The 20339-nt window shown below is 38.4% G+C and overlaps 1 protein-coding gene across 1 annotated transcript in view; it reads right to left on the reverse strand.

Moving 5' to 3' along the window:
- LOC114702204 overlaps positions 1 to 20339 on the reverse strand; it is a 175449-nt gene that overhangs the window by 31040 nt on the left and 124070 nt on the right. Inside the window, exons 41-47 of the mRNA XM_037200852.1 lie at positions 19313 to 19366; positions 17992 to 18096; positions 17181 to 17240; positions 16373 to 16471; positions 14436 to 14477; positions 7235 to 7339; positions 4763 to 4816 (exon numbers count right to left, since the gene is read on the reverse strand). Coding sequence (XP_037056747.1) covers positions 4763 to 4816; positions 7235 to 7339; positions 14436 to 14477; positions 16373 to 16471; positions 17181 to 17240; positions 17992 to 18096; positions 19313 to 19366 — 519 coding nt within the window. The remainder of the gene's footprint in view (positions 1 to 4762; positions 4817 to 7234; positions 7340 to 14435; positions 14478 to 16372; positions 16472 to 17180; positions 17241 to 17991; positions 18097 to 19312; positions 19367 to 20339) is intronic.

Here is a 20339-nt window from a genome sequence, read left to right on the forward strand (position 1 = left end):
TTCTCCTCTCTGTTAGTCCCGCCTATACTTCCTGCCTAGCCACGGCCAATCAGGTTTTATTTATTGACCAATCAGAGCAACTTGACATACAGACCATCCCCAGCACAGCCAAGTGCAGACCATCTCAGACACCTGCACTCAGGCTCGTGGTCCTAATCATCCTCTATGCAGACCTGCTGAGTAAAGCCATGAGGAACCCAAGAACAGGCTCCCACAGGACATACAGAAACTCTCACAGCACACCACTGACAAAGGAGACATCACCACCATTCCCACAGACACTAAAATACTCACAAGAATGTTATGATTATTATACAAGCAATTTCACTATTTAAAATAAAGGAATAAAGTCTTAACAAAATACTATTTGACAGTGATGGAAGGAATTTAAGATAGCTTGATAGTTGAGTCTTATATTTATTATTTTTACTGAACTGGTAATTTAAAATCTTCCCACATGAAATGTTTCACAGTGTAATGTAACTGAACATTTCATCTTTAATGTAATTAAACACAAACTCCTTCAGTTAATATAAAAGAAGGAAAACTTTTCTACTTTAATTTTATAGAAAAGACTATCTCAAAATCTAACAACATTAACATTACGAGAAAAATATATGACTAGAGAATCAAACACATACATTCATCAGAATGCATATGCCAGGGTAGTTTTTAATCAGTAAATGAGCTATAACTGCCTCAAATTGGAAAAATTCCTTGATAATAGAATATAAGAACAAATTTTTATATGTTTATACAATGGAATATACAGAAATGTATTCAGGTACAATCAACTAATTAAAAATCATTCCATATAGCAAAGATAATCATCACAGATCCCTATTTGATTATAATTTATTTGTATTATACAACAATGAAAATCAATAAACCACTGCTGCATACAGCACTATGAGTGAATCTCAGAGAACAACATATGACACAAAGTTGAATTTAAAAAGTCAACATTATGTCATATGTTATTCTCTGAGATTCATTAAAAATTAAAAATAATGGACTAATTAAAATAATGGACAATACAAATTAATGGACTAATAAAAGTAATGGACAAATTAAAAAATATTGGACTATAGATTTGTGATTCTATTTATATAAAGTTGAAAACTGGGAAAGTGAATAATTCTGTGGTCTGAAATTTAGTTTAAATTCATGGTAATTATTGATGGTTAACAACTTAACTCATGCAAGGTACTTATGTGCAGCAAAATAGCAGGGCCGGGTTTAGGTGTGTGTCCTCCATGGCACTTTTGTCTCACTGGCATTGCTGGTACCTCCTGCAGTGAGTCCGCTGGGGCGCTCTCTTTCTTTTCCCTCTGAAATATGTCTTCTGACTTGAGAACAAGAGTTACAGTTTCTGAAATTGTTTTTAGGTTGCTGTCCTGCTGTCCTGTCCCCAGATTTTCATGCCTATCGGGTTCCCGTCTCTCCTTTGCTGGAGTCCAGTGCTGCTTTCCTCAAAAGGCAGCTCTCTATGTGTTGTTGTCATTTCTTTCCTCAGTAAGAAGATGAGCACTAGACATCGGTCTTAGTTATTGTTTCTAGTGCTGTGAAGAGACACCATGGCCACGGCAACTCTTCTCAAGGAAAACATTTAATTGGGGCCAGCTTACGGTTTCAGAGGTTTAGTCCATTATCATTATGGTGGGACACAGAGGTGTGCAGGCAGACATGGTGCTGGAGAAAGAGCTGAGAGTCCTTTATCTTGATCCACAGGCAACAGGAAGTGCACTGAACTAAGTATAGCTTGAATGTAGGAGACCTCAAAGCCCACTCCCACAGTGACACACTTCCTCCAACAAGACCACACCTACTTCAACAAACTCCAAAGGTAACAGAAGAAAATCTAAACCAAAGATCAGAGTAGAAAACAAAATACAGACTAAAAAACATTACATAGCATGAGTGAAATCAACAATTTTTTTTTACAGAAGACATCAAAATTGGCAATTCTTTACATAGACTAGTCAAGTAAAAAAAGATTCAGATAAAATTATAAACTAAAAAAGAGACACTAAAAATATCACAATTGCAAAGGATTACTAGAGACTACTATGAACATCTGCATGGCAATAAACTGGAAAACTTGAACGGAAAAATTTCTGAACACATATAACCTGCCAAACTGAGTCATGAAGACACAGAAACCTGCACAGACCAAAGATGAGTTAGTAACACTGAGTCAGTGACGAGAAGACTCTCAAAGCAAAACCCAGAACTACTCAACTTCAATGCTCAATTCTACCTTAAAGGAAGCACTAATAACCTTTTTTTCCCCTCAAATTATTCCATAAATATATAAGGAAGGCAGATCTTATAAACTGATTCTATATCTGGAATCAAACAAGCCTAGGTCACAATGGCAAAAACAGAGAGCTGAAGGCCAATATTTCTAATGACTACAGTTACAAAAATCTTCAAAACATGACTAGCAAATAAAATCCAACAGCACATCAAAAAGACAATTGGCCATGTTCAAGTGGGATTTGTCCTAGGAATGAAAGGTCATTTCAACATAAAAATCAACGAAGACCTTTAATCCCAGCACTCGGGAGGCAGAGCCAGGCGAACTCTGTGAGTTCGAGGCCAGCCTGGTCTACAGAGCAAGATCCAGGACAGGCACCAAAACTACACAGAGAAACCCTGTCTCGAAAAATCCAAAAAAAAAAAAAAAAAAACAAAAACAAAAAAACAAAGACATCACATTAACAGAGTAAAAAACAAAAATCATCCAGTCAAATGTCAATAGATTCAGAAAAAAGCATTTAGTAAGATTCAGTATTCCATCATGTAAAAAAAGATACATTTCATACAGAAGGATACCACTTCAAATAAAGCTTTGTCTATGACAAACCAATGGCTAGCTCATGCTGACCAAAAAAATCAGAAAGATCATGTAAGATCTGAAATAAGACAATGTTGTCCATGCTCACTGTTTATTCTCAACATAGTTTGATAGGTGTTAGAGTAACTAGGCAAGAGAAAAAATAAAAATCCTACAAATAGTAAGGTTGAAATCAAATCATAGATGTTTACAGGTGCTATAATTCTATATGCAAAAAGGTCTAAAGATGATGCTAAGCGTTATTAGAAACAATAACAGAATTGTTTCTATTTCAGCTAAGTTATGGCATATATAACCAACATGGAAAAATCAATAGTATTTTTATACACCAATAACAATCTTTCTGAAAAAGCAATTATGAGAGCAATTTCACTCATCGTGACAGATTCAGCATAAGAATAAGTTTAACAAAAGAAATGAAGGACCTTACAATAAAAATCATCAAACATTGATGCAAGAAACTGAAAAAGACAAAAAAAGTAAAGATTTTTTATATGCATGTGTTAGAAGACACAATAAGATTGTGAAAAGTTCAGATCACTTAAAGTAATGTATAGATTCAGTGCAATCGTGACCAAAATATCAATGGCATAATTCAAGAATTTTTTTAAAAAAAAAAAAGCTAAAATGTACATGAAGGTAAAAAAAAGACCACAAATAGCCCAGCAGTTTTACATATAAAAAACAAAGTTAGACACACTGTAACACTTGGTTTCAAGACATACCACAGAGCTACAGTAACCAATGTAGCATGGTGCTGGCATAGAAATCCAGGTATATATTTGAAAAAAGATGGAATCATGGTCTCAAAGAAGTTCACATGCTTCTCTTTGTTGCAGCGCTATTTGACAACAGCCCAAATATGAAAACAAATCAGGTGACTGGATAAAGAAATGGGGCAGGTACACAGAACAGAAAAGTATTGGGCATAAAGAATGAAATACTGTCACTGGTAGCAGTGGAGGACATTAAGTCAAATCAAATAAGAAAATCAAATACTGCACATCTTTCTTATAAATGGAAGCTTGAAAAGTTCATTTGATTGTAGAATAGTGACCATTAGTTAGGAAACATGTCAGGGGAATGATGATAGGAGGTTTAATAATGGTATCAAAACATAAATACAATGAATAAATTCCAGTACTCCACACTGGGATGACTATAGTTCGCAATAGCCTATTTTATGTTTTATAAAGAGCTACAAAAACCAGAAAGTTCCAAATATAAAGAAATAATAAAGAGGTTGGAATATTAATTACCCTGATTTGGTCAGTACATTTTGTGTACATGTGTTGAAATATCAACTTATTATAAGTAAGTACTACTATTACATGTTAATTAAAAATAAATGATTTTTTAAAAACATAAAAATCTGGATCTTTAAGCCTTTATTTAAGATGACACAACATTTACATATAACCAATATACATTATCTTTTATCTTTTCAGACAACTCTACAATATTGGTAATGCCTAATAAAATGTAAATTCCATATAAATAATTGAGAGAATATTACTATGTAAGAGAATAATATTATTGAGGTACTAAAAGTCTATACTTTCAACACAGATGGATTTGTTTTCCAAATACTTATGATCACATGATTGGAGCAGTATGTAGAAATTATAGATATGATGGTCAACTATAATTACCTCCAAATAGCCAAGCAGAATGACTATGAAGTAAAACAAGGATCTTCTAGATTATTGGTAATCTACCTACCTCATCATCTTAAGTGGAGGTTAGTAGGAATATGGACAAGTTTATTTGGTAATGAATTTTAAGCTGTCCCCATAAGCATATGTAATAATCTTATGTCATATCTCAATAAAATATTTATCATATAAAGTATAGCCTAGTGTAAAGAATTAGAGACTTTACTTTATACAACTTCTCACTGACCTGTGATGACTTGTAGTCCATTCACCAGTGAGTCCAGATCAGTTGTCCCCTTAGCTGTAAGAAAACATAAATTCAAGCAAATAAATTTTAAATAATGACTCAGGAAGTAGCTAAAGTTTTATTTCATGCATCATTATTTAGGTTAACTTCAATTGCATAATCCTTCATTTTCACAGATTGATTCTTTGTTAGTAAACTGTCCCTTGACCACTGGACTATATTCTCTGGACCTGGGAAAATTATATTCTTTCTGGGCTATGATAGTTCCTTATAAGCATGATGTAAATTGCCATGTATGCAGCTTAATTCTCTGAAGATTCTTAATTCTGGGAATGCTATCAATCTTTGCCCAGAAAGACAAACGCCATTTGTAAATGTAGGCAAAAGCAAGGAAACTAAAGAAGACTCATGGGATTACACATTGTGAGTGAGTGTGTGTGTGTGTGTGTGTGTGTGTGTGTGTGCACGTGTGTGCATGCTCACACATCAGAAGACACCTTCCAGGGGTCAGTTTTCTCCTCCCTCCACTTGGCTTCTAGAAATCAACTCAGGTCATCAGGCTTGGCAGGAAGCCCTTTTATCCACTAAGCCATCATCTTGGTGGCCTGAGACTACAAAATTTAAACTATAAAATTTTAAGAATCATTTAATTTGAAATGTTACAAGAATACCATAAACTTGAAAGAGCTGAATATGAACAACTTATGCTTCATATCTAGGTTTGACTATTAATACTTGGCTACATTTATTTTTTCATAGATTGCTCCATCCGTCTTTATATTCTATGTATGGTAATCTGAGGTAGAACAGGCATTACAGAATGGGTGAAGCAGATAATTCATGATGTGAAAGAGCAAGAACAAAACATGTTCCATTAATAACTTAGGAGATAACATGAATGAGGCAGTGAATGAAGAACTAGTAGACCAGACATGGAAACATTAAATTTCATTTTAAATATTCATTTCTATGGAATATCCAATAGAAATGTCTAACAGCCCTTCACATATCCCTTCCTGAAACATAGGACAGAGGTCTACATAAAATTGATCTGCATGGAAGTAATTGGTAAAGGTATGAATATCAGTAAGACTTCCAGAGACAGTATGTAAAAAAAGGTATTAGACATGAATAAGAATGACATTGGGAGAATGAGATGGAAATGAAAGAACCAAAATTTCAACGCCAAAATTATCACTAATATCAAAGACAAGTGAGAGCTCCCATTAGTAATAGAATGAATAAAGACTAATGAGGCAATTGGGGATACATAGCCTGAATCAGCCATCTCCTGTGTCCAGGCAAGACTTCCAGTGGAGGGATTGGGACACCAATCCAGCCACATAACCTTTGACCTACAGTCTGTCCTGCCTACAGGATACATTGGGGTAAGGGTAGTGCAGACTGTGCAAGTGGCCAACCAATGACTGGTCCAGCCTGAGATCCATGCCACAAGAGTAAGCCCACACTGCCTGGAGTACCAGGACCCAGAGGCTGGATGACCCAGAGACCTAGGATAGAACCAAACATGGTTGGAGAAAAAAAGCCAATGTAATAATGCCTAATGATATTCTCATAAACTAGAGCCTAATCAAACTGTCATCAGAGGGGCTTCATCCAGTAGTTGATGGAAACAGATGTAGAGACCCACAGCCAAACATTAGGCTGGGCTCTGGGAATCCTGAGGAGGAAGGGGAGGAAGGATTGTAGGAGCCAGAGGGGTCAAGGACATCACAAGAAAACCCACAGAATCAACTAATCTGGACTCATAGGGGCTCATAAGACTGAACCAACAACCAGGGAGCCTGCAAGGGACTGACCTAGGCACTCTGCATACATGTGACAGCTTGGTCTTCTTGTGGGACTCCTAACAGTGGGAATAGGGACTGTCTCTAACTCTTTCACTGGCATTTGGGACCTTTTCCTCATACTGGGTGACTGCCCAGTCTCAATACAGGAGAGGTGCTTAGTCTTATTGCAACTCGATAAGTCATGCTTTGTTGATTTCCATGGGAGGCCTGCCCTTCCCTGAATAGAAATGGAGGAGGAACAGTTAAGGGTGGGATGGGGTGGGGCAAAGGTAAGGTTTAGGGGTGGGGGCTGGTTCATTAATGAGACAGACTATGGCAAGTTCCTGGTGTTCTCAGATACACCTGAGTAGAGGTCAGAGTCAGAACACAGAAACTCATGGGAAGTGTGGAAAGGATACACACTAACTTCTACTCATTTCCCTTCTTGCTTCTCAAACATCCACTGCTGTGGAAAGTGACCTTGGAGTGATAGGCTAGACAAATGCTTTATACTAGATCTAGATTTAGAAATTGAAGACAGCCTTTGCTTTTAGTCTATAACTGCATTTTCGGAGAGTATGCATTATTTTTATTAGTACAAAATCAACTAGGTTTCAGAAATCATAGTCTATAAACTTCAAGAAGTCCTGAAGATTGTTTTCCTAAATCAAAAATTAGTTACCATCAACTGAGAGGTTTCTTTTCAGCTCTTCAACTTCTCCTTTGGTGAGCTCAATACTCATGTTCCTGAGCACGCTGTCCAAGTCCCTGATGTCCATTGTCTCCCCTTAGTAAAAAGAAAAAAAATGGAAGTTCTCACTAATGCTAAAATGTCTCTCATTCTTGCATGTGAGTTATAACTTTTTGGCAAGAAGACAATATTCAATATGGCTAGAATTAAGCTTACTCCCAACAATTGTTATTGTGGAAAAATAAACATACCACAAATTTCTGAAAGTAACAAAATCACCTTCCAGTGCATTATTTCTATAATAAGAAATAGGAAGTTCTGCCGAGATGAAAAGAAAAATTATTATGCTGGAACAAGAACACATTGGTATGAGTATTTTTCTCTACTATTCATTATTTAATAGAATTTTCTTCAGTAATCTAACTGATTTCCAGTTTTCCATTGTATGAAATGATCTTATCTGCCTCACAGACTTCCTGTGAGGATGAAGTTACTCACATGAGAAGATCTAGAACTCCATCAAGCACACATCAAGTATGGGATGCATTTTTGATAACTTCTGAGTCAATATAGGACTGATTCTCTATTTTAACGAAAGCTACATTCATTGCTATATTAACCACAGTCACTGATGATTTCTCTACTCTATGAGTTCAAAGTCAATGCTGATGTGAGAAGAGTGTCTCAAAACAAAAAGTTAATGGTTCTTGAACAATACCTGAGGCTGACCTCTGGTCTCCACGCACACATAAGCATCTACACACAAACCAACATGCAAACCTACACACAAGGACACATATACATAGAGAACACTTACAACTTCCTGTAACAAAATGAGTCAACTAGAAAAACACCATTCTTTTAAATAAAAGAAGTTGGGTTACTTTAATGAGCAGAGTTAAGTTCAGCCATTGCACCTTTTGGGACCTTTAGTCACAGCTAGAATAAGTGCAAGGTTGAGCAATGAGTTTCATTCCTTAACATATCATATTAAATCTATCTGTATCTTAGTCTGTCTTTTGTTAAATTTTAGTATGCTGTTCATACACACCCATCAATATTTTTTTTCTCTTCATAACCACTTCCTGATTTTTCCCTCAGCCTAAATTCCCTATTTTCTATATTTAGACTTTAGGTCTGTCACCATTTCCATGGCACTGTTGGGTATTGTTTAATTTAGATGGTTAAAAACAGTGAGTGAATGGTTTATTAGAACCAATATACTAAATATGTTTATCTCACAGAAGCCTCACTGCAAAGCTCCTTTGAAAGGAAATTCGGCAACTCAACATTTTGCTTTCCTTATCTGTAAATTGGATTGGTATGTTCCCTAGAATACTTTGAATGTCATTGGAATTAATTTTTCTCTCATTTGAAAAGCTAGGAATAGAGCCCAGAAAGATGCTTAGGAATTCTTTAACAGAAGGCAGAGCAAGATGGCTGCAGAATAACACTCTCCATCCATCTCCTTCCAGAATCACCAGTCTGAATGGTTATTCACACATGCAACTACCTTCACAAGAACTAAGGAAATCAAGTGAGAAAAGACAGGAAGGAGGGAGGAGATAGACCACCCTTTCCTGAAGCACAGCATGAAAGAGATGCCTCCCACTTGGGAAAGGATTCAAAATTAAATATACTCTTCAGAATTGGAGTATAGTACTGGACAAAGCCTTGTGGCCACTTATTAGACTTGTGGTCATGGACCAAGCACTGGACCTGTCTTAGTGGGCAGCCAAGGGACTATCTCCACCATGCCCCTTCCCAAACTTTTGCTAGCACAGCTTAACCAGTTGCTGGGGGTTGGAACAAGGAAGCAAACACAGGAATTTACCTTGGAATTCAGGGTTGGGTAACTGAAACCCAATGTTGAGCAGACCTCACCAGCTCCTGTCCCCTACCTGTGGATAAAGCCTCCAAAATTGCCTGTGTATCAGGCAAAGACCAATATCAGCAATTAGATGGACTTGGATTCTGCATAGCATCATCCCTAGCCACCTGTAGGGGTTTCAAGCCATGTATACAATCATAGTATCAATAAGGTCATAACAGAATAGACCTTGTTCCTACCTCTGCACTGCTCTGATTTCAGTGAGCTGTGGGCAACAGGTGTAAGCCAGTGTTTGAGCATTTGTAGCCCTGAGATTGCCCTGCCTCTCCTTTCTAAATTCCGAGGCAGTACAGCACAAAGAGAATCATTCTCTGCTTTAGGGAAGGGAGAGAGGTGTGGTTTTCTGCTTTGGTGACTAAAGCTGGACCCTTACGATGAAGCCAAGACCTGAGGAATTATCAGGACACAAGTCAATGGCTATGTATAAGGCATTTGGGCCACTCTGGCCCTGGGGTGGACTACTCTTTTCTCTTCCAGAAACTGCAGATTTGGGATAAACTTGGGCTTACAGCAGTCTCTAGTGTCGAAACAGTGACAATACACCAAGTGTGGCCTGGCAGTAAATCTGGGTTGGGGCACATTTCGTGCTGAAATAGGAGTAGTGATCAGGCACAGAAGACAAGTAGCTTGCTAGGATTTCTAGGAGGAGGAAAGTCAAGTTATAAGGATTGGAGTAGATGCTTAATCGTCAGTGTGCAGATAATGATGTAGGTAGGCCCCAAACCTCCAAGAACTGTAGGGAACCATGCTGAAGTTATATGGACAAGATGAGCCCCAAAATCTGAGGCCAGAGTCTGAGGAATGGACCAGTAGGTGAAGTTTGCAGTACACACATGATACCTGTGTTTGGACCCCCAGAGCCCACATAAAAGCTGGATGCTGCCCCATATTGCATAACCCAGCAGGGTAGACAGAAATATCCTGTAACCTAGGTAAGGTGGAGACAGGAATATCCTTTGGGCTCATTGGCCAGCCAGCCTAACCAGCTGGTGAGCTCCAGGTTCAGTAAGAGCTCCAGGTTCAGTAAGAGACCCAGACTCAAAAAAAAAAAAAAATGAGGTAAAAAATTAGAGAACGACTGAAGAATACACTTGATGTCAATCTCTGGTTTACACACACACACACACACACACACACACACACACAAGTGATGGATATGTACAAACTAAAATTAATTTAAAATAGCTGTTTTTAAGGAAATTCAAAGAACTTTAAGAAAACAGAGAATTCCAAAAACACAACAGAATATTTTTAAATATTTTTAAACAACCAAACAGCAGTCCTGGCACTGGAAAACAAATTAACAATAAGTTGGGAAGGTTCAAAGTCAGCTGTGAGATTCAGTTCAACCAAGTCTATGCTGATGGCTAAAGAAAAAGAGAAAATTCAGAGAAACAGGGGAAATTAGGCAAATTGCAGGCTGCTGAGAGACTGTCTCAAAAAAAAAAAAAGACAAATGGCTCTTAGAAATGACATCCGAGGTTGTCCTCCAGCTTTCACACACACACACACACACACACACACACACACACACACACACACACACACACACAGACATGTGCAAGCACATGCACAAGAACACAAAGACACAGGTACACACATGTAGTTTGTTTGTTGTCTCTGACGGGGTCTTACTACACAGCCTAGCTTAGCCTCCAAGTACTGGAATTGTAGGCATTTATGACCATGACCAGGCACAAATACTTTTTTTATTTATTTTTGCTATTTTTAATTGTGTGTGTGTGTGTGTGTGTGTGTGTGTGTGTGTGTGTGTGTGTGTGTGTACTGTGCTGTAGATGTCCATGGATGCCAGAGGCATAGGATCCCCCAGAACTGGAGTTACAGGCAGTTGTGAGTCACCTGATGTGGGTGCTAGGAACCAAACTTGGGTTTTCTGTGGGAGAAGTATGTGTTCTTAACAACTGAGAAATCTCTCTAGCCCCTCACAAGACATTAGTGTCTCATCTCTGTATCAACTTATTACCTGGAACAGGTAGTACTTCACTCAATGGTTTACTAAGATGAATCACAAAGTCCATAACAAGATTCACAATGAGGAATTTAATTGTGAAGAAAAATGTAAGATACTGACATAATTTTCAACAGAGTCCTATTTCTGCAACCCTTCCCCAACTGTAAGTAAATGAGAAATGAACTCTCATAAAATAATAGTACACATATCCTGTTTTTATTAAAACACCACAATGCTAAGCCACATCATGGCATTAGATCAATTACATAAGAGTTTAAAAATATTCTTCTCCAAACCCATCATTTTGATGCTCTCCCTGAGCTCTCAAATCTGTTCTTTTTTACTCAAAGAAAAAAATGAAACTTACAGAATGTCTAGCAAGCCATGCATCTTTTAAATTACAGACAACAGAAAGTTATGTTCAAACAAGACATCAGTTGTGGACATAGGATGTCCAGGATCAAGGTGCCTGAAGACTCGGGGTCTGGTGCCAACATTGTATTTGACAAGAGTTGTCCTGGGTAGTTTTTTGTCAAATTTTTATTGACACAAGCTAGTTTTTCGGGAAGAGGGACTCTCAATTGTGAAAATGTCCCCACAGATTGGCCCGTTAGCAAGCCTTTGGACCATTTTTCTTGATTAATGATTGATGTGGGAGGGCCCAGTTCATTGTGGATGGTGCCACCCCTGGGCAGCTGGTCTTGGATTGTGTAAGAAAGCAGGTTGAGCAAGCTATGGGGAGCAAGCGAGTAAGCAGCACCCTCTGTGGCCTCTGCTCCAGTCTCTGCCTCCCATCTTCTGACTCGAGCTCCTGGCCTCACTTCCTTTGATGAAGGACCGTAATAGGGGACTGTTGCCTTCAAAGTTGCTTTCAGTCATGGTGTTTTATCACAGCAATAGAAACCAGGTGTTCGTGCACTGCCTCTCGGAGCCTGTGAATCGGTTCCCACACATCTTCCCTAGAGTAGTGGTACAGGGAAGAACCATCTTGGGAGGAATTCCTAACACTCTTCCTGGGTAGAATCATGGCTAGTCCAAATGGATGGCTTCTAGTTGTAGGAGAGTAGACACTGCACCTTGGTTGGCGATGGCAGCATTTGTTTGGGGCTAATCAAGTTTCAGGAGCTGCACTGAGGAATGCAGTAGTACTTTCCATCAATTACTCCAATCCCTTCTAACAACTTGGCCAAAACATTCAGGGGTTGGTAGGATGAATCCCAAGGTTCCATATGACATCAGAGTGGCTGGTCCTGGAGGAGCTGGAGCACATCCTAGAGCACAGGAGCAGGGAGGTCTCGTGTTTAAGTTCATAGTGCTTCCCATAGCTATTTGTTCCATCTTTATATCTTTTGCTCTCACACTGGGGCAAGTCCTGGTAACTTCTACTGCAGGGCACCAGACCATTCGTTGCCTCTAAATTTCTTCCGCACAGTGCCTGCACTGCTCCTCCTGCGTGAGCGCCAGCTGCTTCCTTTTGAACCTCTTGGCGGTGCAGTTCTTCCATTCTCCAGTGTTCTTGGAAGTTCATCAGATCTTGCCCACAGAATCACTTGGTGCTCATTGTAAGCACCTCTGGCTCCTCCGGCTCCAGGGGCTCCTCCGGCTCCCTGGCTCCTCCAGCTCCTCCAATTCTGGCTCCTCCAGTTAGTTATTGAGACTCCTTACTGCTGTGGTCCACATGGCCCAGCCGATGCTCTTCCATCTCAATGATTGCCTTTTAGCACATAGCATCCTCATACTCAGAGGATTCAGGCTCTATAAATCTGGGTGGTTGCACCACCTCCTTCTGAAATTGCTGACGGTTTTTAAAAACATCTTTGTTGTTGTTTGTTTTTTGCTCTTTGGGAGGCCCTCCACCCAGCTCCCAAATAAATCACATACGTTGGCTAATTCTTAGTTACGAATGCCTAGCCTTAGCTTGACTTATTTCTTGCCAGCTTTCCTTAACTTATATTAACCCTTCTACCTTTTGCCTCTGGGCTTTTCCCATTCTTACTTCTATAAATCTTACTCTTACTCTGCGGCTTGCTGTGTTGCTGGGTGGCTGAGCCCTGGAGTCATCCTCCTTCTCTGACTACTTCTTCACTCCTCCATCTCTTTTTTTTCTTCCTCCTTTCCCCAGATTTCTCCTGTTATATTCTCTCTCTGCCTGCCAGCCCCACCTATCTCTGTCTCTTGCCTTGCTATTGGCTGTTCAGTTCTTTATTAGACTACCTGTGGTGATGTATTATGTCCCCCAATATACTGTGTCTCACAATAAAATTTACCTGAGGATCAGAGGAAAAGGCCAGCCTAGTAAACATAGAAGTCAGACAATAGTAGCACATGCCTTTAATCCTATCACTTGGCAGGCAGGGATCTGTCTGGATCTCTGTGAGTTCAAGGCCACACTTGGAACAGAGCCAGGCGTGGTGGCACACACCTTAAATTCCAACACTAGTTAACCATGGAGGTGTAGAGGTCTGTATAGACAGACAGGAAGTGACAGAGCTGGGCATGAAGAGGAAGTGATGTAGCTGGACAGAGAGAGTAAATCAGATGGTAGAACAGCAAGGCATATAGGTGTGGGTAGACAAGAAGTCTCGCCTTTGGAAGCTGTGGAGTTAGTGAGGTGAGGTTAGCATGTGGCTGTTCCTATTCCTCTGATCTCTCTCAGGTTTTCTCCCCTATATCTGGCTCCATGTTTTCTATTAATAAGATCATTTAGAAATTCGTCTACAACCATCAGGTGTTTTAGACAGGCACAGTAACACAGCTTCACAGAGTTAAACAAATGCAACATAAACAAAAGTAACAAACCTTAAAATAATATTCTACTACACATCTTCTCCAAAAGTCCCTCTCATCACCTAACTGGTCCACAAGCTGCACATTCAGAGGCTGAGGAAACATGATTAATGAGAAGGGGCCTTACCACATCTGGCCAGAGATTTCCAGGCAGGTAACTTTTAACACATAAAGTTAATCCTGGGCCAGTGAGAAGGCTCAGTGGGTAAAAATGTTCATTACACAAGGCTGATGATCTAAGTTTGATCTCCAGATCTCATAGTAGAGGGAGAGAACCAACTCCCAAAAGTTTCCTCTAACTTCCACATGCACTCTCTGATACATGTATCCACATACATGCACACATATAAACACATAGGTGCATACACATACAAACAACAAACATAACTTTTATTCAAAAGCTAAGTGCCAGAAAATTTCAAATTTTCAATCTCCTAGCCTCAGTCTCCTGAGTCCTGGGATTATAGGCATGCACCACCATGCTTGGCAAAAGCATATTTTCAAAGCATTAGTATCTCCTCCACTTTGTCTGGTCTTCTTACCTGAAACACGTGGAACTGCACCCAGTGGTTGGCTAAGTTGAACTGTGAAACAAAGTACAAATCATAGAGACCACTGTGAGATTCACAAACAACGCGAAATTCTTCTCTGTGAAACAACATAGGCAACCCACATGATTTTCATTATAGTCACATTTCTATATTTCCATCCCATATCAGAAAACGTGAGAACTGAGCTCTCTTAAAGTAGCACACATATTCTTTCGTTTGAAGCATTACAATGTTAAACTACATTAGGCATTAGGAAAATGATTTAAAGACAGGAGTAAAGAGATGGTTAAGAGGTCTTGCTGCTCTTGCAGAGGCCTGAAGTTCAGTTCCCAGCACCCACATCAAGCAGTTCACTATCACCTGTAACTCCAGCTCCAGGGCATCCAATGCCCTCCTCCGGCCTTTGTGGATACCTGTACTCAATGCACAAACCCATACATAAGCATACACAGAATTTAAAAATAACAAAATAAATTATTTTAAATTAAAACATAATCTCCAAACTCATCATTTTGATTTTTTTCTCTTGAGCCCGTTAATCTGATTTTTTTTAACCTCAAGGAAAGGAAGAAAATTAAATTTAACAAATGTCTAGAAATTCATGTTTTTAAAAAGTTCATAAAAATTAAAAACTTATTTTTGATGAAAAAAAAATCAGTTTTCAGATACGAGAGGTCCAAGATCAAGTTTCCAGCAGACTCCGTGTCTGGTCACAACCCTTCTGTTTGACAGACACGGGCAAGCACTGCACTGCACAACCTGTGAAGCGAGGGATTTTAACGTAGGAAAAAATTAAGTCTCAGAAAAGTTTAAAGCTTTGGCTTTGTGCCATAAATCCTACAGCTTCAGCCTCTGAGTGCTGGGTCTAAAAATATTTTTTTTAAGCATTAGTACATCAACTTCTTCCTAGGAACAGCAGAATATCACTTCATAGGTTACTAAATTGAACTTTCCCATCAACCGTAGGGCAAGGTACACATCACAAAGACCACAATGAGCTTCCCAAACCGTAAAATTACCTCCCCACTATACACACACACACACACACACACACATACACATCTGAGGACAGAGCCCAGGGCCTTATGTTTGCCAGGCAAGTGATCTACAACTGAGCTAAATCTGCAACCCCTGTGAAAATTTTAATTGTGAACAGAGCATATGAGATTAGAAACTTTCAGAGTCCCAAATCAGCCCTTGTTCCATTCCACCAAATCAATCTGGAGCAACATTTAAAAGCAGCACCATCTGCCACCAGTATTGCGTGCTTGTGCATGTGTGTGTACAAGGACATGGGGTACTCTTGGTGTGCATATTGATGTTGTCTTTGATCCTTCCCCATCTTATTTATTGAGACAGTCTCTCACTGAACCTAGAGCTTATCCACTGGCTAGCTGGATTCTCCTGTCTATACATCCCCAGCATCCAGATCACAGATGCACACCTCAGGTCCACATGCTTGAATAGTAAGCACTTCGCCAACTGAGTCATCTCCTCAGCCCCACACCAGTATTGTTTAAACTGATCATAACCACATTTATTCCTCAGCAAGGACCTTTATTATTCTCATATTTCTAACTCCCAAATTATTTTCACTTGTACTTTTGCCTATATATTTCTTTCTTTTTTTTTTTTTTTACCTCTAATGCACCATAAAGGACAGACACCCCCCTGTACACATTTTGTAATTTTCTTCTTCAAAATGCAGCATAAAGTGCATGGTTTCATGTCTTTGGCTTTAGATCAAGAAACACAAACTACCCTAAATACCATAAAAGTGGGGCTTATTTCAGCTAGAGAGAATCTATTCAGGCAGGATTATCTTAAGATGTATTCAACTGTCCTTGGAGGCTCAAATTTCAGGAGTGTGAGGTCAGAAACACACTATCCCATGTTCTAAGGAGCGTGTCTAGCATGCTCACCATTACCTTGCCAATTCTGTGCCACTCCTCCAGATGTTTCATCAGAGAAATCCATTCCCATTTTCTCCAAAATGGTGTCAAGGTCACTGACATCAGTCTTCTCCTCTTAGGAAAGAGAATGAACTTTGAAAAATGTATTACAACTCCATGGTCTAAAAACAATGTCCATACATCATCATTACTATGCTCAAAATTTATCCAAGTAAAAATGAGATTTGATACCAGAATCAGTTGAAACTTTATTCCATTCAACTGATGTTGATGAAACATCTACTTGGCCAAAGTTCTAAAAGGAAGCCAGCTGCAAACTTCAACTCAAGCATCGCTCCAGGCATCGAATAACTACCAAGTCTAAGGCAAAGCCAGTTCTCTGTTACTGCCAACCATGCCACCTTTTTCTTTAATAGCATTACTGCTTTCCAAAAAATTTCTTTTTCTGTTAATTTCTGCCCCACTTATCAAAGAAATGAAAGTTCCATGAATACAAGGACATAATCTGATTCCATACTGCATCCCTTACACCTAGAGAAGCACCTAGAACTTCAAGACTCATTAAAGACTGACTGAATAAATTATCGAACTGAAAGTAAACAATGCAAGACTAAAACTTTAGCTACATGAATAGGACTATCTTTTTGTACAGACTATCCAGAAAATGGTCTATATGGTTAACAAATTCTCGGTTCCTAGTCAAAAACTGTAATGAGTACTATTTTCCGAAGTGCAAAGGACCAAGGTACTGTGAATTACATCTATTACACAGCTTATTAATACAGATTAAGATTTCTTATTTTAGACATAATTTTGCACTCACCTTCTTTTTTAAGATGATCAATTTCATCCAGAAGTGTACTTAGATGTATCTTTCCATCAGCTATAATAAAAAATCATTTTGAAAACAGAATGCCTTACCTAGCAAATCCACTAATATACTTTAAATATATAAAACTAAGGTTTGACTCTGCATCAGGCCACTGCTATGATAGAAGAACCAGATCCTACCAGGAGCCTCAGTCTAGAAACAGTGGGTCAACTCTGTTCCTTGTCTCCAGCACTTCTTGCTTTCTTCTCGCTCCTTCTATTTACCAATGTTCTCACTTTTTCTTTACCTGTTTTCTTTTCCTAAGCTAAGTCACTCCCAGTGAAGACACCTGCCAGTTATACCACAGAATCATAAGACACTTTTTAATGAATTCATATCACATCTTGATCTATATATTTTTACATTTTAATTAAAATACGATTACATCATTTCCCCCCTCCCTTTCCTCTCTCTGCCCATCCCAAGTTTCCCCCTCCAAGTCCTTCCATGTCTATATTTTAAAGCCTGAAAGAATGAAAATTAACCTTTGAAACCTAAAGCCACATTAATTCAAACAATTTCCAAAGTACTTTTCTAAGGATGGCAAGAGCTCCGGATGGTGTCAAGACACATATTTGTCCACTGCTGGATCATCTGAACTCTTCAGATAGATAAGGCAATGCTTTGATAAATTCAAATTCAAGACTTAACCTTTCTGAATGCATCACAAAGCTTCAATACAGAGAAATAAATGTAGTTTCACGACTCCTCATACATATGCCTAACTCCCTTGGATAATATCCACAACAGCAGAAATTCTTACTGTCAACTGGCAGATGTTCTTGCAGATGCTGCAATTCTTTGTTTGTGAGTTCCACTCCCATCTTCTCCAGGGCATTGTCTAATTTTGTGGTGTCAACCTTTCCTCCTTAAGAAAAATGAGACAAATATTTGTTACAGAATTCATAATGGTGAACATAGAGGAACACATATGTTTGGGTACATACATTCTATTTCTGAACATTTGCTTCCTGGTTTCAAAGTACAAAGCAAGGCTGTTCAATGAAATGCTTTTCAAAGTTGATACAAAATAAATGTCCTGCAGAGATGGCTCAGCAGTTAAGAGAACTGGCTGTTCTTCCAGAGGTCCCGAGTTCAATTCCCAGCAACCCCATGGTTGCTCACAACCATCTGTAATGAGATCTAGCGCCTTCTTCTGACCTGCAGGCATACATGCAGGCAGAACATTGTATACATAATAAATAAATAAACCTTTATCCAGGCGGTGGTGGCGCACAGCTTTAATCCCAGCACTCAGGAGGCAGAGACAGATGGATCTTTGTGAGTTCAAGCCCCGCCTGGTCTACAAAGTGAGATCCAGGATAGACACCAAAACTTCACAGAGAAACCCTGTCTTGAAAAAAAAAATGTCCAAGTCATACAGAGGACCAGATATCATTAATCCTCTTCAAGATCATAATTATACCTGATAAGACTAAAACTAAGTCTTAAAATGTGAATTTTAAAATTTGTAATTGCCTACCAATAAATTACATCATGAAGAAAATGATTCAATTATTTTGAATTAACTAAACTAGAAATGGTATTTGCCCCCTCTAATTCAATAAATTTTTCTGGAGTTCCAATTGGTTATTCAGCTACTAAAATAATGTGATGACTGAGATTAACATTTCTATGCAGGTCTAAAAAAACTGAAAGCCAGAGTAAATACATGATTTAGAAATAGATTTTAAAAAGATATTAGAAGATGTTCAATGCTACAGTTGTATAGATTCTCTGCTGTGGAAGAAACTCAGTATCAATGGATATAAATTATCTATCCATCAATAAAATAGTTATCACTTTATAGCTCAAAATAGTATGAATGAAAAGAAAAAACCCACAGTCAAATTTTCAATGCATAATATATAAGAGAATGAAAGAAAATGTACTGAAGGATGAACATTGTAATATTTAATTTTGGTTTTTAAGTTTGAGTGATTTTCTTTTGTCCTTTTTATTTATTCTACATATTCTCTAAGTTTGTATATTATGAATATGCATGTTTATAATCACAGATAACATTCAAGCATTAAAATATTATTACAATGGCTTAAGATTTTAATTTCATGCCTATTACTCACTTTTAAGAGTCTTGATAGTATCTATCAGCTCAAGCTGACTTATCTTCTTATCAGCTGTGAGAAAAGATTCAAAGATTCAACAAAAGCAGTACTGATGACTGAAATTCAAATGTAAAGCACTGTAACTTCTCAAAGGCAGTATAAGCAGCAAATCTGCAACATTTGATTTACTACTGCCCACTGGGCCATCTCACTGGCCTCTCTTAGCAACCTAACTCACTGTCACTCATTTTGGTTACCATGGGTATGGCAGATCTCCTGAATTAATTTTTCTTGCCAAATTGAAGGTTAGTTTTAAAGTTTATCATCCTAGTACATGTTGAGTATATTGCTAACTATTATTTTGTTGTCTATTTCTGTCTACGAGTTTAACTTCTCTTAGCTAAAATAAGCCCCTTTTGTTGAAAGTAATTTTTTTCATACAGAATATTTTGGGCATGGTTTCCCCTCCCTCATCCCCTCTCAGATCTTTCCCCACCTCCCCACCCATCCAACTCCATGTCTTCTTTCTTTTTCTTTTTAGAAAACAAACAGTCCAGTAAACAAACAAACAAACCCAAATAAAGCAAACAAACATAGAAAAAACATAGAAGGAAAATGCAGGAGAAATACATACACATGCATATACGCACACAAAGATTCCACACATAAGTGAAATCAGGTGGTATTTGTCTTTCTGTGCCTGCTCATATCCTTGTAAATGCTGTCCTTCAGATCTATCATGTTATTGTAAACGACAGAATGTGTTCCTTCCCAAAGGTTGAATATAGTAGCCTACTGTGCAGATTTATCATATATTTATCTGTTTGTTCACTACAGACACTTAGGTGAATATAGTGTGGATACTTTCATGGTATCTGACTCTGACAAGTATGTGAAAATGTATTTAGAATTTAAGATAGTTCATAAATCACAATCAATAGTCCTTGGTCCAGTAACTTTTCGAATACAGAGGACAAGACATAAAGCCATTCACAACCAAGAAAACCTTTGGCAGCTCTTCTACACTATGACCTGCAGGATGAAG

The sequence above is a fragment of the Peromyscus leucopus genome, chromosome 8b (genome assembly GCF_004664715.2).
Source record: "Peromyscus leucopus breed LL Stock chromosome 8b, UCI_PerLeu_2.1, whole genome shotgun sequence".
NCBI classification, from domain to species: domain Eukaryota; kingdom Metazoa; phylum Chordata; class Mammalia; order Rodentia; family Cricetidae; genus Peromyscus; species Peromyscus leucopus.